At 44.9% G+C, this 26,754-nt stretch overlaps 1 protein-coding gene across 2 annotated transcripts; it reads left to right on the top strand.

The window, feature by feature from the left end:
• The first annotated feature begins 216 nt into the window (after window positions 1-216).
• On the top strand, window positions 217-26,354 carry SLX4 (SLX4 structure-specific endonuclease subunit). Of its 2 annotated transcripts, none has more exons than XM_032197710.1 (15): window positions 217-312; window positions 2,038-2,797; window positions 3,852-4,115; window positions 4,926-5,091; window positions 6,819-7,034; window positions 8,053-8,267; window positions 9,350-9,663; window positions 11,730-12,012; window positions 13,490-13,572; window positions 16,687-16,833; window positions 18,579-18,748; window positions 19,593-22,051; window positions 23,459-23,561; window positions 23,807-24,289; window positions 24,915-26,354. In XM_032197710.1, exons 2-15 carry the CDS (start codon window positions 2,428-2,430, stop codon window positions 25,252-25,254), a joined length of 5,613 nt encoding a protein of 1,870 aa, XP_032053601.1. In that variant the 5' UTR covers window positions 217-312; window positions 2,038-2,427; the 3' UTR covers window positions 25,255-26,354. The 2 variants fall into 2 exon arrangements, with proteins under 2 accessions (XP_032053601.1, XP_032053599.1); XM_032197708.1 differs by having other exon boundaries at window positions 13,484-13,572.
• Window positions 26,355-26,754: the final 400 nt, after the last annotated feature.

Raw genomic sequence — 26,754 nt, 5'->3', positions numbered from 1 at the left:
CAGTGCTGCTGGGTGCAGGGGGACACAGTGCTGGGCAACGTGTGCAAGTCACCTACATGTCTAAGGACACAGGTCAATGGAAGCGGGAGAACTTGGTACCACTGGAGCATGTGCTCTTCCCAGCTCCCTCCCCCTGCACCTTGGAACTTGATCAAAAAGAGCAATCAGTGCAACGCACCCTAAATTTCACCTTTTCCTTTAATTTTCCAGGTTCCATCTTTCATTCTTACTGGTCTCGTTTTGTACTGTTGCGATGATCCACATTTACTTGAAGGCCACAGCCGGGTATGGATTTAGCATCTAAGTGGATAGGTAAGTGCCGCTGTTTATTTTATTTGACCAGCTTGTGTGATTTGTAGAGTCCTAAAACCTTCCAAAATGAATTGAATGCTATACTGAAAGAAATTGTTTTCAAAGCTATTACTTCTCCAGCTCTATGAACTGGTGCCAAAGCTGGCTGTAAGGTACACCACTAACAGCAGCATCAGAAACACTGAGCTGTAGGAACCTGTAAATACAAGTCTTGAAAGGGAAGAGCAAGACAGATAAACTCTTCATTAGTTTTGCATCGTTTGTCTGTCTGACTTGGTCTACCTGGGGTACTGGACATTGACTGCAAACACAAAAGTGCAGATCTGTTTCAAAATTTAACATCAGGAACTGACTGTAAGTAATACGACAGTACAGATGTGTCTGTGAGAAGTATCTGTAGCCGTGGAGGATGTGAGATTCTGTTTTTCTCCACATGCTGTCTCCTACTTAGAAGAAAATGGTCAATTTACAGCGATAACTACACCAAGATTCTGTCCAGGAAAATTAAATTTATGAACTGGCTACATAAAACTTCAGTTTCTCTCTAACAGGAAATGACTCCAAGATTCACGGCAAAATCCTCTGCTGGTTTGGGAGGCTGAGTTTAAAATAAATAAATCCATTAACATCTGTAATTGCTTATAGGAAAGGCTGACCCATGAAAGTGTGTAACCAGCATTCCTTAGCCTTGCCTGTCTGCAGCCAAACCATTTGAGAAAACAATCTCACATGTGTTTTTCCTGCTTTTTGAGTCTTTCGGTGCCCAGAGCTTTACTGGAGAAACTGAACCGCAGTTGCTGCCATTCCAAGTGAAACACTCTGTTTTAGGCTTGAAAGGAATAGGTTTGGGGAGCAATATAAAACCTCTGGTAAAATGGCCAGAGCCGTAGTGAACTCAGGACTAGGAAGAAGAGGACAATCAAAAAGTCTAAGAATAGAGATCTAGTTTTAGTGTTGCCTGGGGTCTGATGACATTTCCATCTGGATATTGTACCTAGTGCTGTTCCAAGTAATCCCTAGCTAGTGTGGCTATTCTTACTGTAGCTGAAAAAGATTAAGAAACTCATTTAAAAATATCATTTTTTAGTCCGTTTACCTGGTGTATTTGACAGCAGTTTGTGAAACACGGTCACTGCCATGGTTTACTGAGTACTCAATGGAGGGATTCAGTATTAGTTAGCAGGAGAGCTAATCCGCAATGTGAGCAGGCCGTGGATGTAAGAAGAGAGAAGGGATGAACATCCTTGATAGAGTTGTTCTGACTCGTCCCCAAAACCCTTCTGGATATACGAAATTCCCTTTACTTACTTGTCAAAATGAGGTTGTGCTATCCTCCTTAAAGGTTTTCTGTCACAGCACCTCCAGAATCGCTTCTTGACCTGAAGGATTTTTTTTTTCTCCTTTGCTGCATTTCTTGGTCTTGTGCTATATAAACGTAAGGACGAATGCATTTAAAAAATGGACAATCTCAAATCCTGAGCCCCAGGCCAAAAGCCAACCCAGTGTCAGAGACCTAGTTTGGAAGTTTTCCTCTTCTCTCCTAAGGTAGCTTGTGCCCATCTGTAGTATGATTATAGTGAGCGTGTTTTGAGTCAGTATGTGCTTCTGCTAATCTTCCTGTTTTATACAAATTGTCTTCTCCTTCAGGGTTCTACCCCATCCCTTTCCTATACTGCATCTGCATGCACCATCCGACATAACCACCTTTTTATTTCTTTATTTCAGGGCTGCAGTAAGTGTCTTATTGAAGCCCCTAGCACATCCTGTGCATGGTCTGCACAAACTGTAGTGCTTACCTTCTGGTCTAGAGAGCTCAGAAGAACCAGCTTGTCAATGCATTACATGTGAAAGCACATGGGGTGCTTGAAGAGAGAATACACTCTATGAAATGGCTGCGAATTAAGTGTGGAAGAATGAACTGTCAGGACAGTGGAGAAGTGCCCACTGTGTTGACCATTGAAGTCTGGAGAATGGAGATCTCTGAGGGGGTGGAAAGGACTTGGTGAAAGTCACAGGTTGTGGAGGATGCAAACCTGAGCTGATTCTGGTATCTTCCCCTCTCCTCCACTCCGTGCAGTGGCATTAGGCCACCGTGTTACTGGCACCTACAGGCCAATGGATGAACAGGACAATGATTTTAAAGAGTTGTGGGCAAATCTTTTGGGTAGAGCGAAGAAAAAACCTGGGGATGCTGAGGCAGCAAAGAAGGCCCAGAAAAGGTCAAAGAGCACTGTTGCAAGAAGCAAATTAAGAAGAGGCAAAGCTGCTGCCACGAGCCAAAACCATCACCTCTTTCCAGCAGCAAAGAGAACAAACTTGATTCAAGATTTGGGTCCTAAGGAACAAGCTTTGGTGCACAAAGAAGACAGTAACACTGTCGCCTGTAGTAGTGGTGAGACTGAGCAAGGGGATGGAAAGATAAGCCCTTTCCCTGCCAGCCAGCTGAGTACAGCAGCCAGTGACTGTAGCCAGAGGATTCTGACAGGTGAGTGAACTGAAGTGTTTCATTGAAGCATCTTGTGTTTCCATCTACACTTAGCTGCTTAGGGTTATCTAGGGTTTTAACCTAGCAGTGTATTCTGCACTAGAGGCAGGCAGCTGATGTTTTTTAGTAAGATGAAGCCTTAGCAAAGAACATTAGGTAGTCATTATTCAGTGATTTGTACAGTATCAGAACTTAGAAAAACAGCCTCGAATCATCTAGAAGTAAGCCTAGAACGTATTGAGGTGCCTTTTCACTCCGTGCGTTGTTACATTGAGAAATAAATTGCCTCTGGCTGTTGTCAAGGTTAAAAATATAAATGAGTAAAGAAAAATGTGAATTAATTGATAAAGGATTGGTCCTTCAGCAGTTATTGAACGTGATGGCCAGAATGCAGTCACCAGTACAGAAACTTAAACTGATAAATAAGGTCAGCCAGGAGGGATTACTTTGTATGTGTCCTGTCCTGATAACCTTTCTTAAGTGTCTGTTGCTGACTGCACTGAGACAAGGCACTGGGCTGGCGAGCTCTTTGGTCCGACCTCACGTGCTGCCTGTATGCACAGGACACCTCAGAGCAGAGCAGGGGCATGCTGAGATGTCAGTCTGGCATTACTTCTGCCTGCTGCTTCTTACCATCTCTCTTCGGGACTCCTGGTTCCTCATCTCAGACCCTGAAAGTTTGAGTCACAGTTTGGGTTTGGAGGTCAGAGTGAAGAACAGCAGGAAGCACGGGACAGAAGAGGGGGGCTGCACTGCTTGTTGCCCTCGCTAGTGACCTTCAGGTGAGGTCTTCATTAATAGTCCTTCCTCTAAAAGGGATAGAGGTATTTAAACTGCACTGTGGCACAGAAGTGTGATGCTGTTACTATAGTTATCAAGTATAAAGCGATGTAATAGCCAAGCACCTTATTCAGCTCTCTTTTTAAGAATAAGTGTTGCAAAGCTGAGCCTGGCTCAGCCTGCTGTTGGGGGAGGCTTCCCCCCAGCTCTGGGGGCAGCTCAGCCACTTGTTCAATACTGACTGGTAAAGCTCTGGTGTTTTCTTCCCTTCTAGTAAATGCTCTGAATGGCTCTTCCCAGACTACATTATCCTTCCATCCTGCTACACAGCTAGGGGCCTGCTCTTCACCCACCTCAAAGATACCGCCGCTCGCAGGACCAAAGGCACGGGTAGCAGAGCTGGTAGTGGAGAGAATGCAGCAGTTCAAGAGAGTGGCACCTGAGCAGCTAAAACACAGCACAGACGATAGCTTGCCAAAGTCTGTAGCCAGCGGGGATTTTCCTGATGAAAGCCAGGAGCAGAACTCACCAGAGAATGGTACGTTTCTCCCGTTAGCTCTTGTACGTGCAGAAAGAGTGCTGTGGGCTGGTTAGAATGGTTGCATGAAAAGCAGTGCAGATTCTTGGGCTTCGTTCCCAGCTAGCCTAGTGGCTCAGCGTGCAGCACGGAATAAATCACTCCAGATCACTGAGTAAACTTGCTTTCTCAATTGTTAAAGGACAATCTGTGCTTTTCTCCCAGCTCTTCTCTGAGGCCGAATTAATCTCATGTTAGATTCTGGAGGGATAGTTGACTTCTTGGAAACAGGTTTGATTCTGACAGGATCAGTCAGCCTTGTCGTCCTTCCCTTGGGACAGTGTTAGGTAGCTGTTAGGTAAATATGACTCATAGATTGACCCCATCCTTGGAAGATTTCCAAAATTTCCACAAAGGTAATGTGTTCTATGCAGATGCATTGAATTCACAAAAATTTTACTCTGCCTTCATTCTGTTTTAGGTCAAGACCCTGTTGGTTCTGCATCGACACAAAATCTGCTATGTTTAGTACGTTATGTATAAGATCCCGCATTCTCCCTAGCAACTTTAGCCAAAGCATACCCCCCTTTGGCTCTGACATGTGATGTACTATGAATAAATCACCACCTACTGCTCCCTGGGTAGTGCAGTTTTGTGTTTAAGGAGCGCTTTTTGTACACTACTTTATGAGAGATCAGGTGTAAAGATGCAAGAGAAAGATTGCAATTGACTATTGTGTGGCTAGTTTAATAATGGCAAAAACAACAGCTCCACAGCTTCCATACAGGATTCTTAGTTCTCTGTCTTAGTTAACTCTCCCTTCTTTGCCAGATATCCACGATCTTCCATCCGTGCAGCATGATGGTGCTCTGGCTTTGGCTCTTCAGCAGGAAACCAAAGAGGAAGCCCTGGAGGATGCAGGCTTGTTCTTTTGTCAGATCTGCCAAAAGGATCTCTCAGCCATGAACTCGACGCGGCGAGAGCAGCACGTTAACAGGTGAAGGGCCAGCTTGATTCGTCCTTTCTGCATCCTCTCCCCGTTAACCTCAGACCGTTAGGTCGGCTTGGCGATTCTAGAACCCGGTAGCAGGGGAGTCTATGTGGTGACATTGACTTTTATGGCCTGAATTAGCAAGTTCATTTGATCTCAAAACAGGGGCTGATTGTCTCACCCTGCAGGGCTTCTGCACGAACATGTTAAAGCCAGTGCTGCTTTCATCAGTAGTGCTGCAGAGTGGCTGTGATTGTGAAGTGGCTAGCAAAATTAATGAGGACCCACTATTGCAGATCTGCCAATTTCAGCCAGCAAGGTAATGTTGGCTCTATTTAGCTAAAAGTTGTTCGTATAAGGACAGCTAGAATGTAACTTTGCCACTGCATACCCGAGTTGTTTGCAGAGGGAAAAGTGATGCTGTTCAGAATGATGCCTAAGTTGTGTTACAGTGCTTGGCAGTGAGAGTGGAGAGGCTAAGGGAAGGCATCCCTGCCTTCTCTTTTGTCAGAATGATGTGCAACTACATGGGTATCAATGCCCTAAACTGGACAGTTTCCTTAGTGGTAAATAATCAAGTACTGTTAGTGTATTATACGCAGATAGCTTTTTGTAAGTGTGCTTCTCTATTGAGAAAGGATCAGAAACAACACATGTGAACAGTTGTGCGTGCTTCATTAAGGCACTTTAAGGGACTCAGGAATGGTTTGGTTTGGCCCGTCATACATCTTGCTATTGAGTGACTGGCATTCTTTGGACTGTCTGCAGCTGCAGTTTCGGAGGTGTTACTGCTGTTTCTGTCCTCAAATACTTACTGCTGGTTGATAGGACTGACAGCATAGAACAGCAACAGTGTATCAGAAATGCTTTTTGGAAATTAAGTCTGTTTTTTGAACTGTTAAACATGTAATCTGAGGATGAGACTACAGGGTTATAGTGGCAGTGGATTATTTGATAGCAGTCTTCATTGTGAGATGTAAAGCTGCAGGTGGATAGATGCACTGGCAAACTTGTAATCACCAGTCCTAGTACATCAGATGAATGTTCCCTTACACAGCTCTACGTGTAGGTTCTGCGTGTCATTCCATAATAAGGGAGGGCTTTTTATAACATGCTTTGTAAAGAAAACAAACACTGTGTATCTCTTTGGAGAGGACAGAAAAAGAACCTTTAAAACTTTTAAACAGTCTTGGCATACCAGAAATTATTAGAAGTTCGTTATCCTGCACTCTAAGTACTCTTACTTTCTGTGACACAAAACACTGTCCTTGTCAAGTGAGATCTCTGACTTGAAAATGGCTTTCATTCTCAACACTGCACTTCGTCATGCCTACAAAAGCACTAAGAAGGACAAGAAAGAGTCATGTTCTGGGTGAGGAAGACCTACTATTTCTCTGGTAGCATGATTCTGTTTTTAATGGTGGTTTAGAAATTATCTGGAATGTTACAATCAATGCAGAAAGAGGGATTAGGTGATGGACACAGAGAGAAATTAAAGAAGTTAATTACTTGTACTTGCTTCTAAGCAACATGCTGTTAATATGCCTGTGAGGCTGTAATTCTCTGTATCTGGTACATTTCATATCCATCACAGCAGTGGGTACAGAATTCTTATTTCTTCAGGGGATGCTTCTTTGCCTGTTGCAGATATCAGAGATGATTGTGCTTCCTTTTCTTTAATATGGCTTAAATCTTAGCATGGATAGCCTTAAAGCTCTGCCATTGTCTCACAGGTGTCTGGATGAGATGGAAGATGCACAGATGTCATCCTCCAACAAACCACTGGTCCCTGAATGTCCCATCTGTGGGAAGCAATTCCAAACCCCTCAGAGCCGAGTCAGTCACTTGAAGCGCTGTGCTGTCGAGATGGATGTTCCCCCTAAGATGCTTCTTCAGGCAGTGCAGTTGCAGGTGTCCACGCTTGGTGATGCACCTCTACAGTTTCCCAGGTAAGCTGGTGAAAATAAAATACGCTGACTACTGTCTTTGTCCTGAGAGAACTTGACCTTGTGTTCCTGGGACAGAACTGTAGAAGCAAGGCAGACTCACATGCTGGGGGCCCCCAAGTCCAAAGAATGTCAAGCAGGGCCATGGCCCAGTACCACGAGAGGAGAACGTGGCAGTTAGCTGGAACAAAATACGTTGTTTTCCTTCAGAAGCGGTCAGGTAGTGGATGACTTTAAAAATCAGCAGGCAGGAGCAAAATGGGGAATAAATAACTTTACAGTGTTTTGTCAGAAATATATGAGCTCCGTGAGGCAATTACACAGTAAAGCTGAATGGTGTGTTTGAGCTTATTAGGCAGAACACGTAGTACGAGTGTCTGCAGTCTCTCCTGAGCATCTGTCTTGCCAATGGCTCAGCTACTCAGCTCGTGGCTGTAGTGGATGTATGCGCTTCACACCTCGAGCTAAGGAGGAAGCAGATCTGATGTTTTGAAACGTGCTAGGTGCAGAGCTGCATCTGTTGTCTTGGATTTGAGCAGAATCTTCAGAGTACAGCAAGTTGTGCCTGACTGAATTTGTAGGAGGGCTCGTAAGTCCCTTTGTGCTGAGAAGGGGCTGTTGCCTGTAAACTAAGGAAACAAAGACTGGGAGAGCATTTTTTTGGCGATCTTGTTTTTACCCTGCTTCAACTTTATTTTTTTCCCCCTTTGATACACATTTCGAAAGCATTTAGGATAGAGATTACAGATGTTTAAAAAGCACACACAACTTATATCACTGTTGTGGTCTTGTGTTCTTAGCTTTTCAAAAAAAGATTTTCTCAAAATTGCTCTAAATTCCATGGGTGCTAAGGAATCTTTTGCTCTCTTCTGGGGAAGAAGGCACTGCAAATAGCTTCTCATTATTCCGGATATGGGAATCTCTCTGAGGAAGCAGAGCAGCTTCTCTGGAATGCTCAGTGTTTCTTGTCTCTGATCCAGTCACAATAACTTGGGCTTCCTGCTGCATTCTTGTATTTCAGCAATCAACCAAGCAGGTCAAAGCGAAAAGGCTCCTCCAAAGAGGACTCAAAGAACAAGCAGAAGAGGGCCAAAATGGAGACTAAGGATGAAGATTTGCTGGTTGCTATGGCAATGTCACGCTCTCTGTTGGAGCACGAAAAGCAGGAACAGGCAAAATCAGTTACAAACGTGAAACCAGTGGCTGCTTTGCCAATCAAATGGAAGCCAGGATCAGGTATGTGTTAAAGTGAGTTAGTGTCAAAGGCTGTGTTATTGGAGAAGTAGTGTAACTTAGCCTGCTCTGCACTTGAACTTTCCTGTTGGGTACAGGAGGGATGACAGCCCAGTTTCTGCTTTATTTAAGCTGTCAGAGTTTAGCAATGTGCAAAATCCAAATACAGTCAAGAAAGGTTGTGGCATGTCCATGGTTTTTAGTGAAATACCTTATGAATCTCATGCTTTTTTTCCACTGATTGGTTGTTTTGAAACTGTAAAATATTCTTTAGATGAGCTGTTGTTTTTTGTAAGCTGTGAAACTGAAAAGAAATTACACAAAAAGAGCATTGTTATTTCTGTTGCAGTAGATTTTTTCTTACTCATCCTGCTGCAACCTGGATCAATGCAGCTTTTTCAGCCTTGTCTCATCTCTCTTTTCTTTCTAGAGTGGACCTGCGTATATTACATGCCATTGAGCATGTGTTTTACCATTTTAGTGTGCAAAAAGGGTTTAGAAAGGAAGATAACTGCCAGTGGAGTGTTGCATGCTGTATAGAGGGGGGACTTTACTCTTCACAACCCTGCTTAGGTCTCCTACTTCCAGTTGGATTAGGGGTCGGGCGTTGGTAAGACAAATCTAGTAAGATACAGGATTGCCAAAGAACAGCTCTGCAGTGGTTGTGTGGGCTGTGATTCGTCATCATCAGAGACCAGGACACAAAAGAGTCCTTCATAGTTGGTGTTGTTTTTTTTTCCTCTCTCTTTTTTGTGAAGCACCAGGATCTAGTCAAAACTCATAGGCACCATTCTGTGGGTCTAGGAGGTAGACTACGTAGATAGCAGTTGCTTCCACAATGGTCACTTTTTGTAGAGATGTGACATCTTCCAATAGACAGCAGAGCAGTGCAAGCAGGAATCAGTCTTTTCTGGAGTTAATTTCTCCAGCAGGGGCAATATGAGGCTTCAGACTCCTTGCAGGAATCCTAAGAGCAGTGTTCAGCTTGCAGCTGCGTTTTGGTCACCACTGACTACAACACTGGAAGGAGCCCTGTGTGTTTAGCCACTTGTTTATCTGGGTTCCTCTTCCTTTTCTTTTTAAAGATAAAAAACGACGTAAAAGAGGCCCAAGTACACCTCCACCATTACTACTTCAGGATCCAGAGAAGGCCCGCAAGAGGATCCAGGAGCGGGTAGCTATGCTGCTTGTAGAAGAGGCTGAATTCCCTCCCACCCCTCGGCTTCCCTCTAGCAAGATTTTGGAGGATAAATCTGGGAAAGCAGCCTGGCTCTTGCCATTGCCCAAAAGCAGGGACTGCTTTCTGTGGAATATCAGTGCTCTCACAGGACCTTGTGACCCTGAATTATTCTACACAGCTGGATTATCCCCTGCGATTGTACCTTGGAAGCCTGTGCAGGTGCGACACTTTTGACCTTGCTCTGGTGTGTATGTGCCCTAGCTCCTTTGCCCTGCAACTCTTCTGTTTCATCACTTGGTATTTAAAGAGTGACCCTGTGCCTCTGCATGCTCACTGCTCCTGTACTGTCCCCTTGTCTTACCCAGTTAAGTTTTATGATCTTGAACTTGCACTTCTTGCTTTTGGAGGCGAGACCAAGGGTCATGTTACCATGCTATTCCTTGACCTTTCAGAGAATAAAATGGGTGGGAACAGAGTACTGAGTGAAGGGTCTGTATCCCAGTCATTTTTCCACTAGCTTGTTTGTGTTTACAGCAGCCTGGCTCACGTGTTCCATCTCAGCACGTTTCTCTGATGCAGTGAGCCTTGCCCACGTCCTGCAGTTTGTATTGGTGCAGCCTCATCTCAAGCACTGCATGCAGGTTTGGGCACCACAATATGAGGAGGGCATAGAACTGTGAGAGAATGCCTGAAGAAGGGCAGTGAAGATGGTGAAGGGTCTGGAGGGCAAGACATGTGAGGAGCAGCTGAGGTCCCTGGGTTTGTTCGGCCCAGAGCAGAGCAGGCTGAGGGGAGGCCTCATGGCGGCCTGCAGCTCCTTCATGAGGGGAGCAGAGGGGCAGGTGCTGAGCTCTGCTCTCTGGGGACAGTGACAGGACCCGAGGAGACAGCATGGAGCTGGGACAGGGGAGGGTCAGGCTGGGGGTTAGGGAAAGGTTCTGCACCCAGAGGGTGGTCAGGCACTGGGACAGGCTGCCCGGGGCAGTGGTCACGGCACTGAGCCTGCTGGAGATCAAAAAGTGTTTGGACACCACGCTCAGACACGGTCTGATTTTTGGGTGGTCCTGTGTGGAGCCAGGAGTTGGACTCAGCGATCCTTGTGGGTCCCTTCCAACTTGGGATATGGTGTGATTCTGTGTTGTACTCAGACAGCAAGGAATTGGGTGAAAAGTTTAAACTGAAGACTGATACTTCTGCCTTTCACCAAGGAGAAGGTGGGAGTGCCCGCAGTTGTTAAGTATTTGCACTTCAGGCTTTCTCTGTGCATCCCATGGGCTCTTGGCACATGAGCTTTGATCCTATTTTCAGTTCCACTGTTTCATTCTATTTTTCATCTGGATTTCCTGCCTCTTTCAGTGTTCTGTATTTTTTATTAAAAGTTCCTGCAGAAGGAGACAAAGGTCTTTTAATCTCTCATCTTATTACATACTTGCTCTCTGAGAAGACAGGTATCACTTCTCTTGCTTCCCTCACTGCTTCCTGGAAGGATTTTTCTGTACTTCTGTTCAAAAACTACTGTGCATTTATAGGTACTTTGTTTAATACTTTTTCCTTAGTCAAATCCCAGAGCTTTTCATTGGCTTATCCCCAAGTAGGGCTGTAGCAGAGGGGCTCCATTCTATTAAGATCTTTGACCTTTTGGTCAAAGAAAAAACTGCCAGAAAAGTTTAAAAATAAAAAGTGAGAAGGCCTTTAAAATTCTGGCAACAATGTGTTTTCCCATCTGATTCCTTCCATTCCAAGAACCGGCTACATTTCTATTTCTAAAATTCTATTTCTACTTAGAAATAAACAAACAAAACTGTTTTCATTGGGAAGTAGAACAAACCTGGAAAATATCAACTCACGGGTGAAAGTTTGATTTTTGTTACACGTGACTGCAAAAAATGTTTTAGATCTCTGAACAGAAGCACCTGGACAGCTTCAGCTGCAGCTGTTGCCAGGTGCTCCAGCTTTAATGAAATGTTTAGATATCGGAGTGGGAACAGTTCCACCATCCTCTCTCCCTACTTGCCAGTTGCCTGCACAGGCATGCTCCTGGTGAAACCACCTTTTCTGCATTTTCTGTTGTAGTTTCCTTTTTTCTTTTTCTCTTTAGAGCTGTCTTTTCCTTGGAGAGTCCTTCATAAAACTACAGAGAGCTTTTACCTCAGAAGCCCAGGGAACGTTCTGCAATCCTTTACTAGATGTTTTGAAAGTATGAACTAGAGACAATATTCTGAGCTCATGTGATACATACAACAAGACCTAATTTATTGGTCTCTTTTTCCCCCCTTTTTGATCAGAATCACAAGCCAGACAACGTTCCGCCATCAGTAGGATCTGATCAACCAGAAGCATCTCAACAAATTCAGCCTGACCTCAGTTCTCATGATCCCACTTGCATAAAGGTCAGAGACCAAACTTCTGATGAATTCAAATCAGGCCCTGAAGAAGATGGGCAATCTTTATCGCACAGCCAGAAGGACGTTCAGAACCTGCAGAACCTAGTTGAGTTGGCCAAGGAAGGACTTACCCTTACTCAGTGGAAACTTGATGTTGACCACATTCAAGCAGCAGAGCAATCAGGTAAATTCTGGCAGCTTTGTGAGCCCTGTCCCTAGTCCCTTCAGCTACGCAGAGCCAGATTTATGCTGTACTAAGTTAGGAGAGCCATGACAGCACCCCCAGGGTGTTGAAGTTGATCCAGGAGGTGATACTGGGGTGGGACATCTTTCTGCCATAAACTGTAGTTACAGTGAAACTGACATTTCCAAAGTGATGCACATATCCCAGCATCAAAGAGAACTCCCAGACAGCAGATACTAAATTTTATTTTTAAATTCTCTTAAAGTTATTAAAAGTTTGTTTTTTTTGACAGGATGGAGCCCAGACATGTCTAATGACTGGGCCAAAATGTTCATACCAGCTATTTGGACACTCTTATGTGCACTGTCTTTTTGAGTCTTGAGACAATTGGGTGAAAGAGAGGTGCAAGAGGAATGATTGCATGGTGGTACATTGGTACAGAAACCTGAAGTTTATCTGTACCTATACAGAGGCTAAAAAAAAACCAAACCAAACCAAAAAAAAACAACCAACCAACCAAACAAACAAAAAACACCTAGAATTCCTCCCTGGGCTACTCTAACCTCTCCAGTCATAGTTGCATGTGGTGCACAACTACACATTTTAAGGTCAATGATATCCCTTTAAATGGCCTAGCCATTTAGCAGAAAGTACTGTGTGTCTTCTGGTCACTTGTGAAACAGAACATGGTTGATAAGATCAGCTGTCTGTATTTTCATTTGGGTATACTATTCCTCTTCCCCTACTAAGCTGCAGGAAATGATTGCTGGTCCTGTAAAACTACTCCTGGGTTTTTGTTGAAGATATAACTTCATGGGGGAGGGAAATCATTTCTACACATAAATGTATGTTGTGTGTATAAATGAGCCCAGGGGCAGAAATACCACCATGCAGACACTAGTGCAAGTGAATCCATTTCTGAAGACCTAAATTCCTTCTGTCACTCCACGTCGTGTTCTGTGCGCTGTATAGACTTCCACAGGGTCTGGGCTGTGCAAAACTGATTTCACTGGCTGCCTTTGAGCACCAGGGCCCATGAGCATTTATTCAAAGTTGAAATGCAGATCTAAGATGCATTCTGCCTGGCTGGTGGAAAGAGGCCATGGTGTGCCCCATCCCACTCTATGTCCTAGTTTTTTTTCTCACTGGAGGGAAACTGAGATGTGAAGTGGAGAAGCATGCTGCAGTCAGCAGTTCTTGATCTGGATGATTATGGCACACACAGATCTGCTGCAGATTGGTGCTGCTCATGGCTGAACGGTACTCAGGTACCCACAGCCTGTCACAGCCCAGAGCCAAACCCCTCCAAAAAAGCCAAGAGGGAGAGAGGCTGAGCTTTCAACCCAGTCAGGCTGACTGTAGCAGGTGTCTCAGGGAGCCCTTGTGGCAGGGATCCTGTCAGCAGTTCGTACATCACTCTATCTGATGAGGAAGTTGTACATGATCTGTGATGTGCTTTTTCTTCTTTGAGGAAAAGAACTGACTCCCAGTGACTCTCCACATACTGGTTTTGTCCCAGCACTCAAAGAGAAGAAATTCCTGACAAGCAGCTGTAAGAAAGTAAGGACAAACTTTTTTGTGTGTGTGCTTTTTTTGTATTTGCTTACTACTGTAAAAAGGAAGTAAAAAAGAAGCTGTCACATTTGTGCAATTCACAGAAGAATGGAATATTTTGCATTCCTTTCTGTAGAAACTAAGAAGTGCTTAAGGTTCACAATCACTCAGGAATCATCATGGGCACAGGTGAGATCAACAGACATGGTATTTATTTGATGTCTGCAAGTAGGCCTGTAAATTTTTCAGTACTTGTCCCACCTGATGAGAGAGATGATTTAAAATGGCAGGTAACATAAAGCCAAACTGTGCATAATTTATGTAAAGAGAATCAAGTTAAACAGTTATATACAGTTACTACAGCACAAAGAATATTTGGGATAGGGACCAGGGCTGTAGCTGCACTGCAGTGGGTGGCACTTTGCTTTAATTCCCAGGCAACCTCAGAGAGGTTAGCTAGAGTCCAGGAGAGTTGCCTGGTGCTTCATCCAGGCTCGCATACCCAGCTGCTTTGGGTGGTTCTGCATGGAGCCGTTCCTCTTCTGTCATCTTCCTCCCCACACCATGCCAAGCGATGGAAGAGAGAATCCTTGCAAGGACTGACTGACTGACTTGCACTAAAGTTTTAGACAGAAAAGCCTGGTAGATGAGGTGGAATGGTCCAAGGTCCATGGAAGGTGAGCGCTTCTTAGAAAACTGCATTAGCAGCAAAAGGATTTAGAACCTAAAATTCTCAATTGTGGGAACACATATCAAAGGAACTAATTAACAGTCAGTGTGCTCTCTGGTGACTAGGTGAAGACCATAGGCTAGAAGGTCACAGATGATTTTTATCAAGCCAGTAGTGTTACGTAAATCACATCTTACCCTGGATGCACCTCTCCTTTCTCCCACAGATGTATAATCAGTTTTCTTCAATTAAAGTGCATATGAAAAATCCCTAACTCATCCTATTACCAGGGTCATCCACTTTATCTATGTGAAACTTACTGCCTTTGGTTTGATAATAAATAATCGTGCCATGAAAGGCAGTAGAATTTGGTGCAAGGTAAATTTTGATGCCTTGATAAGGCAATTTCCTGTTGTGCATATAGAATTGAGAGACTTCTGAAAGAAGACAAATCTTTGAGGTGCGAATCAGTACTAAACATGGGCATCCCAGCTACTTGTTACAGAAGCTGTAGTTATTCTTTGGAGGTATTAAAAATATCCTTAGTAGAAAGAGTATCTTGTTTTATAAACTTCTGTGTACATTAAAACAAAGGCCTGTAGCAATACAGAGACTGTTCTGATGCTGTTGTTGGAACTCAGTTGCTACCAGCGATAACGGGATGACCATTTGTTCACATTTGGTTTGATTCTATGATTTATGACTGCTGAGCAAACGAAGTCTGGCTGAAAAGATCAGTGCTTATATGAACACAGCAATGGTAACTGTGTAGAGCAAATACACCCACTGCATCAGTAGCACATCTCCCCCACCCATGCTTAAGAGCCTTGTCACATCTGTGAGTCCAGTCTAGCTGGCCTGCTCAGTAGGAGGGAGTGTCTTGGTGTGCTCTCCGACAGGAGCACATACCCACTTGGAACTGTCTTTGGACCAATCCCTTCACTTTGCATGGACAATGGTGCAGCCAGGAATTTTCTAGTCTTATTTAATTTCCCCATTCTTGACTTGTAATTTTAGCATCGGCAGGAAAGCTGTTCTGGGCTTGTTGCCTGGAACGCAGCATCAGGAGTCTGTGTTTGCTGGCTTCCTGAGGTACTGTCTTGCAGGTATCCTACCTGCCAAGAATAAGAAAGCAAGAAACATCGGATTAGTTTCCAGACTGAGCTTCCTGTCTTCCCCTTGGAGATCAGTCCACACCACTGCCATGACACGCAGTCTTCCCTAGCCCACCTATGAAGACCTGGAAGAAGTGTTGTGGTGTGTGCTGCCGTTTCAGTGCTAATTAGTATTGGCTGCCTGCAAACACATGCTGGAGCAAGTAGAAAGGTTGGGCTTCCACAGTCCACTGAGCTAATGTGGAAACCTGCTAATAAAATAAAGAGCTGTGCTGTTCCAGATGGAACTGCATCTCATGCAGATGTTTGCTAGAATAAAACTTGCATTTCGTCAGCTCTGCAGTAGCTTCAAAAAGCACAAGGTCAGTGACTATTGTATTATGGATAAACTGTTTTTCACTTACAGTCAGACAGCCTCTCAGCACGAGCTGAGATTATTTCACAGTGGCCGTCTCCAGAGGCACAATGCTCGCCTAGAGGGATCTGAGTCTTTAGAGGATTGCCTGGATTGGGTTTTACTGGGAGCAGCTCCAGAGCAGAAACAGTGTGTATCGCTGCTGCCTTTGGCAGCATACCCCAGGCCTCACCTTATATCACCATTAACCAGTCACAGGTAGCTCAGGCAACAAGCCCTCCCCAAAATTCCAGCAAGGGGTTCTAGAACTGTAATAGAAATTGTTTGTTTTCTTGTAGTTGTTGTTTGTTTTGAGTGAAATTTTCAAAAAGAGTTTTCAGAACAAGCATGTAAGTTCCTTTGAACACAACACCTCCATTAGTTTTACTGTCTGTGGGCCCCTTGCTGCAGAGCTGCTCTCAGCTGTCACTGCCAGCCAATTAACAAGAAAAGAAAGGCTCATTACCCCACCCCTGAGTCATCCTCTTTCCTCTTACTATAATTATAGTGAACTGAGTTCAAGTCAATCAAAGTGCTTCCTAAAAATGTGGTGGAGGGCAGCAGATCAAGAGGCCAACTGTAGGCAGTGGCTAGACCACATCAGGAAATGGTGTGGCAAAGATCTGGTGGTGATAATGTGCTGTAATGCAAGTAGAGGAGAATACAGCATGACTGCCTGTTCACAATTGCGACTTTGTGAAAAAGTAGAAAGGAGGAGGAGGAAACCAAAACCAGAGGTGTCTGACAGACTTGTCTGCTTATTTGTCTTGTGGAAGACCTTGAGTTGATACGGCTGCTGATCAGCTGCAGAAGGCGATGGCGGTGCCTGGGGCCCACAATAAAGCAATACTGACCAACTGGGGTTTTCCCTCCTTATTTTTTAAGAAAATGTCTGACAGCTGTAATATAACTTTTGTCTTTGTGTTATTTCTGTGTTCTAGTCCTCCCTCAGGTTGCTGGCTGAAGATTTCAGTGCAATGGTCAACAACCCCCACTTAAGTGACGTGCAGTTCCAGGTGGACTCTGGGGAAGTCATTTATGCCCACATGTTTGTGTTGTATGCACGGTGCCCACAGGCCGTTCAGGTTGTAAGTACTGTTGATATACTTTCCTTTCTTCATTCAGTAAAGCCCAAACTGCTCACACCTACAGTCAGTGCTGCTGCGGGATCAGCACAGAGTGCTGCTGGGCCTAATGACAAGTGCCTCTGGCCACATAGTGTTTTCTTTTTTTGTCTCAGGAAGCCAGAATCCTGACAAAGTGATGGAAAATGTAATACTTTATGTGGGGAGACTATGGGGAGGCAAGGATCCTTCTTTGCATTCTGCCCATGAGCAATGGACAAAACCTCCTACGTGCTCTTTGCCCTTGAATTTTTGTACCTGTACAAGTGCAGATTGTCTTGTCTATCTTGGTGTGTCCTGCCTTCCACCTGGTCTGCAAAGCTTGAATACAGAGTAGAGGAATTCTGGGCAGGACTTGAAAATTGCCTGCATAGAGGTTTTGTCACTCTCACAGTTGCTTTGGAGGAAGCTGCCCTGAACTGTGTGTACTGCAAGAGTAGTGAATAGTTTCTATGTTCCCAGAAACATTTTGGGTTGAATAGTTCCCAACCTGCTCCTTTGCAGCCTCCTGTCGGCATGGTGAAAAGCAGTGAACCTAAGATTTGAATTCTGCTCTTTCACAGAGTTGCCACCAGTCCGTGCAATCAGCTTCCTAACAAAAGAAGCTTTTCGTAAGAGCTGCCCTTTTGGAAACAGTGGAATTAGTTTTATCCTCGTGTATGCTGGCAGCATTTCCCACACAAGGTGCCTCAAGCCATTTCTAAGGGGTCCACAAGAGCTGGGGGAAAAGAAAAAGCAGGCTCATATATGTCGTACAGTGGTCTTAATGTGAAATTTATGAAGGGATCTTCTCAACCACTAGCAAAGATGCTTGTGCCCACAACACACAGGATTTTAAAAACCATGTGTTAGCCAGGTTCTATTACTTTTTCCCTGCAACATTATCTGGCTTCACCATTCCCATGGGCAGAAATCATTTGCGTGACTGCAGTTGTGAGATAGGCCCCCATGCTGTGTTTTTTATCCTTGCAGAGAGTTGTTTTCCAGTAAGTCCCTACCTGCAAAGCAATGTTTCACGTTTATTTTCTGTGTAGGTGCTCTTATTTGTTGCAGCTTTTGAGTAACAACGAGAAAGAAATGAATCAGAGCTGACTTTGGAGCTCATGCTTTCTGTTGCATGATGTCCCCTGACTCTGGACAGAGTTTCAGATAGCACATTACGTGATTTGGCTGCAAAGGAAGTGACACCTCACTGAACTGAAGGAGCATTTTCAGCAAAACCTGAGATCAGGTTGGACCCACACAGATAATGGTCCGGTTCAGTGAGGTAGTGTTTATATGATGTCTCTTTTCCTGTGAGACGCCAGGAGAACTAGAATTTTGGCAGTGTATCAAATGAAGGTAAATTCAAAACAGATCAGGGGAAGCTCTCTTGTGAGAAAGGTGTGGATAACTCCGAATTTGTGCTCTGGGCAGTAACTGCATTTCAAAACCAACTGGAGAACTCTAAGGCCATCTCTTATATGTGTGACTAAAACAGCGAGTAGTCAAATTTTGTATAAGCTAACAGCTCTAGGGTCAGGAAGGAAATAGACTGTTCATCTGAAGCTCTACATAACCGGTCATTTTAGCTTCCTTCAGGGGCATCAGGTCCTGGTCCTAGGCCAAGCCTTTGGTGAAGGAAAGGAGTGATCTGGTAGGAATAAGAACATCAATGTTGCTGTTCCGTTAACAGCAAATGGACTGTGTTTGCTTTCCTCTTACCCCAGGTTCACAGGGAAGGGTTCTTAGTGGAGGAGGATGGGAACGCGCAGACACGCCGTGTGCTGCTGAGTGACGTGACAGGAGAGGCGGCCTGTGCGTTCCTGCGATACCTTTATGCTGCTGTTGCTGGTATCCCTGCTGGGATGTTGCCCCAGGTCAGGGCTCTGGCTGCCAGGTTTGTACTGTGAACGTGTTTTGGATCCTTCCCTGCTTTCAGCCATGACCCCAACCTGGGATCTTCCATTGTGTTTTTTTTTGTAGCTTACAAATTCCATAGTCCTCTGCTTACATCTTAACTGAAACATGGATATAACAGCATCCTACCCCCATCTTTTCCATGACTCTCCAGGTTGTATCCATGTGAGATTTCCTGTTTTCAGTATAAGCCTAGCCCACTTTTGCCAAGAGTTTTGTCTGGACATTTTCAATGACAGATGATGTTGTCGATGATGACGAGCGTGTCTACATGTCTACACACATCATCAAGATGTGTGGTTCATAAAGCATTGCACTATTGACATGTGTAATCTAAAGAACACTTGCAGAACGTATTGGATCTGTTTTGCTAATGTGTTTTATCGTGCTCTCGGCCATGAACCTAGACACGCATTAAGAGTTTGAAACAGGAGCAACCGAGATGTGGATGGTTGGGTCTTGACAATATGTATGTAGAGAGGTGCCCTGTCACACCAAAAAGCCATGAAGCTTGCACATAACAGGCATCTGGCCCCTGCCATGCCATGGGACTTCCACCAGTGCTATTGGCAAAGGGATTTTAGTGTAGTGGTATAGCCATTGAATCTCTTATGTAAAAGAAGGAAGAGTGAACCTGGTGCTTTCATGTGAGTGACACCTGGTAAAGGGAATTCCGAATTTTAGGAGTACACTGGAGCTCGTGTATGTTAGGAAACCAAGATCCTCATGCAGATTCTTCACAAGGCTCATAAGTGATCAGGCAGCCAAATGGTGGAGAAATACTGGAGGAGGAAAGTATTAACATTACTATTATATCCTTGCAGGTTTGGTGTGAGGGAGCTTATAGGAGAGTGTGAAAATAACACTGGAGAGAGCCAGGTGTCTTCCGGCGTGGATTCAGAAGATGATCTGATCTCTGTGAGGGATGACAAAGATTGTGAGGACAGAGCTGAGAACTTCCAAGACCTACTGAAGTCAGTATGGATGGGTGAAGATGAGGAAGAAGCAGCTGTCTCGAACCCTGAATGTGAGAAAGAAGAAGACAATAGGGTGGGTGAACAGGAGCTGGATGAAATCTATGAGTTTGCTGCAACTCAGAGAAAGATAGTTCAACGTGAAACAGAATTGAGTGAGGGAACAGACGGCAGCACGTGCAGTGACACTGAGGCAGCCCTAGGTATGAACCAGCAGATGGAGGAGGAAGAAGTAAAGAGGTCTGAATCTGCTTCAATAAGTAACAGCTTCAAAGATCTGAGGGATGACAATGATGCGGAAAGACCTAAATGTGACTTGTCTGCACAAAAAGAGAAAATGCAGAATATAAATAGATGCGAAAGATTGAATGTTGCACAGATCCCTTTTGTGCCTCACCACAGTGAACCACGAAAGTGGGATGTAGCATCCCATGGTGCCACCACTAATGAAGGAGAGACCGTTAGGAGATGTGATGGTGGGAAGGATTCCCAATCATCTCAGGTCTCATGTGATGTAGAAGGGGAAAGTCACTGTGAAAAACAATTTTCTAGCTTCCACAATGATACTAATGTAAATGAAAATTATGAACACTTATTTTCTGCAACTCAGGGAGAGTACTCAGAGCCTTCCCAGATGAATGAAGGTATTAAAGAATCAGAAAAGACTCTCTGTGAAAACCATGTTGATATTAATGATTCTCTTCTGAACAGCAAATCACAAAAAGACCTCTCTCCACATAGAAACTCTTTGTATGGTTCTCCTTTCAAAGCTTATGTGCCCCTTTTTCCTGCTGTCGGCTCTTCACCTGTGTCTCCAAAATCGGACAGAAAGCTTGCCAGAGAGCATCTGCCAGCATTAAAGCAAAATAAAAAGAAAAAATCCTTCCCATCTAATGAAATACTCTTTCAGAAAGCTAATGAGCTGGATACTGCATCAGGAAACGAGAACACAATTTCTCCAGCAGAGCTTCCCCACACTGATTTAAACAAGCATATGAATGTCCCAGTGCTGTCATCACCAGTTATCAGAACTCAAGATCCTGCAGCTCAGGGGAATGAGAAGTGTGATGTTATTGTTTTATCTTCTGATGATGAAATGGAGTTACAAGAAGACAAGAAGTCACCAGAGTCAGGCTCTGCTCTGAAGGAAATGGAAGTCTCTGGGCAACTGAAATGTACAAATGTAGAACAAGGTCCTGAGATACCAAAACCTGAATATAACTCATCAGTCACTGAAACAGAGCAGAAATCAACACAAGTCTCATGTGTCATTACAGAAAAGGTGCATATAAGTAATGGTGTAAAGATGTCCACTGAAATGCCTCTCAGCAGTCAAGTAGATGGTTGTACAGAGAGCAGGCAGAGTCCAGACATGAGCCCTGAAAAAAGGCTCCATGAAGTTTCTTCAGGTACAGACAGCTCCTGGATAGTGCCAGACACACCAGTTCTGACCAAAAGCAGAAATTTCTCAACGCAGACTCATGTCACAAGTATTAACTCTTCAGAGAATACAGGACCTAAAGCCAGCACAAGAAGCCTAGCAGCTGGTAATAGTAACAGTGAAATAGATAGAAATTTAGTAAAAGTTCCTGAACCAGCATTGTCAGACAAACATTTGCCTCTGGAGAACTCAATCAGTGAAAGGAAGCCTTACAGCAGCCCAGAAGCAGAATCATCTTCTGAGAAATCCCCACCAGTTTCTGCAGTGGATGCCATTCTCCTCTCCCCTGGCCACACCAACATGAAAAGTAAATGTGCTAATACCTCCTTTGTGTCCAAATCTGTGCCTCCTGGCCATGGGCTGTCATTGGAAGATAAAACAAACATCAGCGTGGTTGAGATAGAGGACAGTGAGGGGGAGAAGGAAATAAGTATAGCTTCATTGAGCAGTAGTGTCTTGCTTAGTTACGAACCCCCAGTGCCTGTTGGTGAGTGCTGGCCCGTCGAGTACCTGTCACCAGTCAGAGGTGACAGCCAGGACTCCAAACAGGTTGGCCATGCAAACACCAGAGCTTCCAGCAGTCCCAAACCTGGCTCTTCACATGACCAGTGGGAGAGCCCACAAGCACAGGAAATTAAGGGCAGTACTCCTCTTCAAGGAAATCCTGCTGGCAGAAGAACAACTTTCTTCTGTCTGGACAAGAGTCCTATTGAGGCCTCTACATCAGTGGGCAGTAGACCGAGTTACCTGAACTCCAAAATCTGGGATGATTGGGATGGAGAAGAAGAGGAAGATGAATTTCCAGAGATGCTTCCTCTGTCGCAGAGGGTGCTAGCTGCAGCAGATGCAAATCCTGTAAAGACTCCTGGTAAGAGCTTGTATTGATACCAGATTCACTGAACTACGTTAAATTGTTTTCATTTTAAGTGGTCATCCCACCTGTTGTTCACTTGATATGTTGAAAGGGCTTTTGGCCTTCTAATCTGAAGTAGTTGCCAGGGCCAGGCACAAAGCAGGTAGAGTCATCTGGTGTTGGGGAGAACATACCTAAATGAGAGATCCGTGGAGCATTCCTACTTGTGTTTTATTTGAGCTGTTTTTTTGACAGTGATAGTACTTGTTGCAGAAACTCCAGGTACCTGGAAGAAAAAAAAACAACAAACCAAAACAAACAAATAAAAAAAAAGCACAACTAACCAAAACAAAAAGGAACCTTCAGCTTGCATGCTGGTGGATGTTTGTTCCCTGTAGCAGTGGGTGTTCTGTGCAGTCTTTTGCTTTTAATGCGTTCACAAAGTGATGCTTGCGCTTACGTGAGGATATCTGGTAAGCAACAAGATGCAGCTAGCACAGGCTGCAGAGAGTTTCCTTGTATTGAGGCCAGCTGGAGGCGAGTGCCTATCCCTGCCTGTGGGTTTGCTTCATGCATGCTTTCCTGCCAAACTCTTGCACAGTTGTCTTGACATGTGCTGCCTTCTGTCTGCTGCTCCTGGCCCTTGTAACAGCCCCCTGAGTGCCCATCAGATACCGTGAGCGCAGGGTGCAGTGAGGGGTCACAGGGCACACCAGGCTGAGAGCCACACTACTCTTTCCGTCTTTGCCACCAGCTTGCACTGGGATCTGCAGGAGTTCAGCCTTCTTCAATGCTGACAGTACATGAAATGCTGACATAACCTCTTTGGCCTCAAGAACTTAAAAGGATTCGTATTTTACCTGTGTTGCACTTGCATGGTTCCTTCCACCTAAGACCAATAATTGATCTCATAGTATCTAACTAAAATATTGTGCGTGAGTAGCTTAACAGGTGCTTCGAACATGACCTGTGAGACTGACTGTGCGCAGTAAATAGATATCATTAAATCCGGGTCTAACTCAGGATCCCCGAAGTTCGACTTGCTCAGTTTCTTCTTCGTCAAGTCTCTTATGACATTTCCTTCCTGTGAGCAGAACTACTTTACAGAATTCAGTAAACATGCTTTTTTCACTGCCTTGCAAGAATTGCTTGTTCTAGACTTGGCTTATATCTTGATTTAAGCTGTTTTCCATTTTAAAGTCAGTAAAAACCAGGTGTCCCAGTCTAGAAAAAGAAAGGCATTGACTGTTCAGTCCATTATGAAGGTAAGTAGTAAGTAAAAGAGCTTGCAGAAAAGTAGTACTACTTAATTATTATGCAATATTAGAATATCTGCCACCAGATATAGGTGGGGGAAAGCTACCAGCCATTTTAAGTGCTTTCTGTGCTAAGCCTGATTGTGGTAATTTCATCCTGCTGCAGAACCTGCCTGTCAGGACAGCAACCGGTCTCCCAGGACTCCAGTGACACCAATGCCAGCTTACTCCATGATGGAGACCCCCCAGCTGAAGAAGGAGTTGAAAAGGTTAGCATTACCCGTTGAAAAGGTTAGCATTTTACTCTTCGAGCAAAAACTTGCTGAGAGGTAGTGTGAAAGAAAGCCCCTGGACTGAAAGGGAAGCCTTGGTGAAACTCGAGTCACTGTTTTTTGAGGTCATATCACGTTCTTGTAGTGAACCACTGGAATTCATGCTGTGAGCACCTTCCTAAGCTGTGACAGTGGAAGGCTGCAGCATTACCTTAGCCTAAGCTCCCACATTTCTCTTTCAGATTTGGAGTTCGTGCTCTCCCAAAGCGCCAGATGGTGTTGAAGCTGAAGGAGATATTCCAGTACACTCACCGGGATGCGGACTCTGACTTTGAAGATGAAATCCCACCCTCCCAGCCTCCCCCGCAGAAGTCCCCTGCCAAACGCTGTAGGCAGTCAAAGGCAGCACGGACCACAGGTGGAAAGCGTCCCAAAGCCTCGAGGGCTGTGAGCAAAAGGAAGCAGGTTGCTACGGCTTCTTCAGTGCTCCCCGTGGGAAGGGCTGTTGACAACCCTGTTGGACCCCCTGATAAAGGCTGTGCAGCCCCCAAGCAGGGACCTGAAATGACACGTCACCCAGGAGGAGCCAAAGAGCAGACAAGGTCAGCTGCATCTCCTGAGGGATGGTCTCTGGAAGCTGATGGTGAAGACCTGATGCTGTCAGCATCTCAGAAGTCTACAACTTCTTCAGGGGATGGCAGCGACATCTCTTTTGGTTCACAGAGGTAGGGAAACAAAATGCTAAACAAAACAGTGGTGCAGAACAGAGATGAGCTAGGAACATGACAGAGGTGAGTGTTCCTGAAGGGGCCTCACTGCCTCCTTGGGTTTGTTATTTGAAGGTCATCACAGTCCTATGAAAGAAACACATTTTGTGTTTTTTAGTTTAATTCCCAGTGGGCTATTCTCAGGGCTTGAAAGTGTTTGTGGCTGAGACTGGCACACGGGAAAGGCCCACATCTGTCGTGCCTGGTCAGAACGGCTCTGCAAGTTACAACAAGGAGCACTCAAAGCACTGGCTGAGAGACTGCAGCTAGAGCAGGGAGAGGAGAGCACAGCACGACTCAGCACAGGCTGCCACAGAATGGCTGCAGTGGGTGCTGTGGATCAGGAGCCAGGAATGCCAGACAGCTTTGGGGCTGGCTGAGCAGGACCAGAGCTGGCGTGGCTGGGAGGGGGGAGCTTGCAGAACACGTCGTGTTCTTCTTCACTCACGTTGTGGGTGCTGGTGCGGGTCTATGATCCTACAGAAGGGAGTCTCAAGGGCTGGCCACCAGGTACTTGGAGAGCTCTGGGCCTGTCCTTGATGACTTGTTCTTTGATTTCTGGTCTATTTGATCTTGATTTCAGTTCTTTTGCGAAAGAATTTGAGGCCTGTGCATTCGCATCTGAAGAAGAAGAAGAAGAGGAGGTTCCAGCATCTCAGGCAGCAGCTCGGGAAGAAGAAAAGCTGGAGGCAGTGAGGTGCTACATCCGTTCAAACCCAGCCCTGTACCGCAGGATTCTCTTCTATGAGCCGATTGAGCTGGCTGTGCTGCATGCAGAGCTGAAACTGAACGGCATTAAGATTGCCAAGGCAAAGCTGCTGGACTTTCTGGATGCTCACTGCATCACCTTTACCACAGCTGGAGCACGGAAAGAGAAGGAACAGCAAGGAAAGGGGAACAAAAGACGGAGGAAACGATACTGAACGGAGCCCACTCCTCCATCCTGAAAATTCTGTACGTGGAGGCCTTCTTCCTAAGGTGGAAACCCTATTGCAGGCTGGCGCTGTCAGCGGTGGTGTGATCAGTGGGTGCACTGCTCCTCCTTGTGGCCTGCTGCCCAGATGACATGCTGCAGAATGGATCTGAGCTGAGCTTTTCTTCCCAGCCTTCCTCGAGTTGCACAAACTCCTCTTTCAGGAGCCTCTTTCTATCCCACGATTTTCCTCCTGTGCATTTTCATGTCTTTCAATTTTTCTAGTAGGTTTTAGGTCCCCAACTTTTCTTCTTCATGGTGCTTCTGGAAGCAGGTGCTTCCTCCAGTGACTCTTGCCAAGGCCTTTGCCCTGGCCTTGGGCTGTGACCTACTTCACCCTTCAAGTTCCAGTACTGAGTACAATAAAGTACAATAACTCATCCCAGCCAGTCCCTTTTCCTCTGTGTAAAGCACTTGAGTATTAAGACCCCAGTGACTTCAGTCTTCTTTTTTTCACCATATAATTTTCCTGCTGATTGTTAAGGCAGGGAATAGCATTGTGTGCCTCTCTTCTGTCCTTGATTCAGTTTGTGGTCTCTGGTAAAACTCATAAATCCGTGTTCCAGAAATGGCTGCAGAACAGTGGAGGTGTTTTTCTAGTCTGTTTGTGATGGCTCCCCAAAGTGCCCTCTGACACCAGATGTCATGTGAAAACTGTTGAACGTTCAGCTGTGTATGTTCCCTTGCATGCTGGGATCTGTGCTAACGATATCATCTGCTCCGTTTTCAAAGCATTGTTTTACCTTGGTGTTGTAGTTGATTATGCCCTTGACAGAGATGTTTTTAAAAAGACAGTATTGTAGTGGCCAGTGGGTTTCCTAAGCACTTCTCATAACCTGATCTAAACTTCCTTGATCTGTCTCATTTTCAAACTGGACTGATCTTTGGTTGTAAACTGTCTGGGACACCTGGAAAAGTCTTAGACCCTAAATTGCCATCTTGTATTTATTGACTTTTACAACATCATCTGACTTTTTTGTGTTCTGGCAGTTCTGAGTCTGCAGAGTCTCACTCAGCAAACTGGTCACAACGCTTCAAAAAAAAAAAAAAGCCTGATTTCTAGATGTATTTATATATTTGAAACATGTTTTTTAATTATTATTATTATTTGATACAGTACAGCCCTGGGTTTATTTGATTTATATACAATAAACAATTCATAAGGTACCAATGCTAAGCCATAAGTAATGTCTTATGAGAGATTTGGGGGCCGGGTCGTTCTAGGCAGCAGTGCTGGGTCTGGTTGAGAGCAGGAGGAGCTCCACAGTCTGCAGCTGTACTGCCTGGAACCTGAGCAGAAACCTGGAGGAAGAGGAGTTGTGGCGGGTGCCCTGCAGCAAAGAGAGGTGGAAATGGAGAGGCTGCCTGGCAGTGGCTGAGTAGCAGTGCATTGGTGACCTGGAGAGAGAGGAGCTGCCCCGTTCTTCAGGGCCACATGGCCCAAAGGTAA

The sequence above is a fragment of the Aythya fuligula genome, chromosome 15 (genome assembly GCF_009819795.1).
Source record: "Aythya fuligula isolate bAytFul2 chromosome 15, bAytFul2.pri, whole genome shotgun sequence".
NCBI classification, from domain to species: Eukaryota; Metazoa; Chordata; class Aves; order Anseriformes; family Anatidae; genus Aythya; species Aythya fuligula.
Note: the sequence above shows the minus strand (reverse complement) of the source record. Positions and strands in the feature narration are given on the sequence as shown.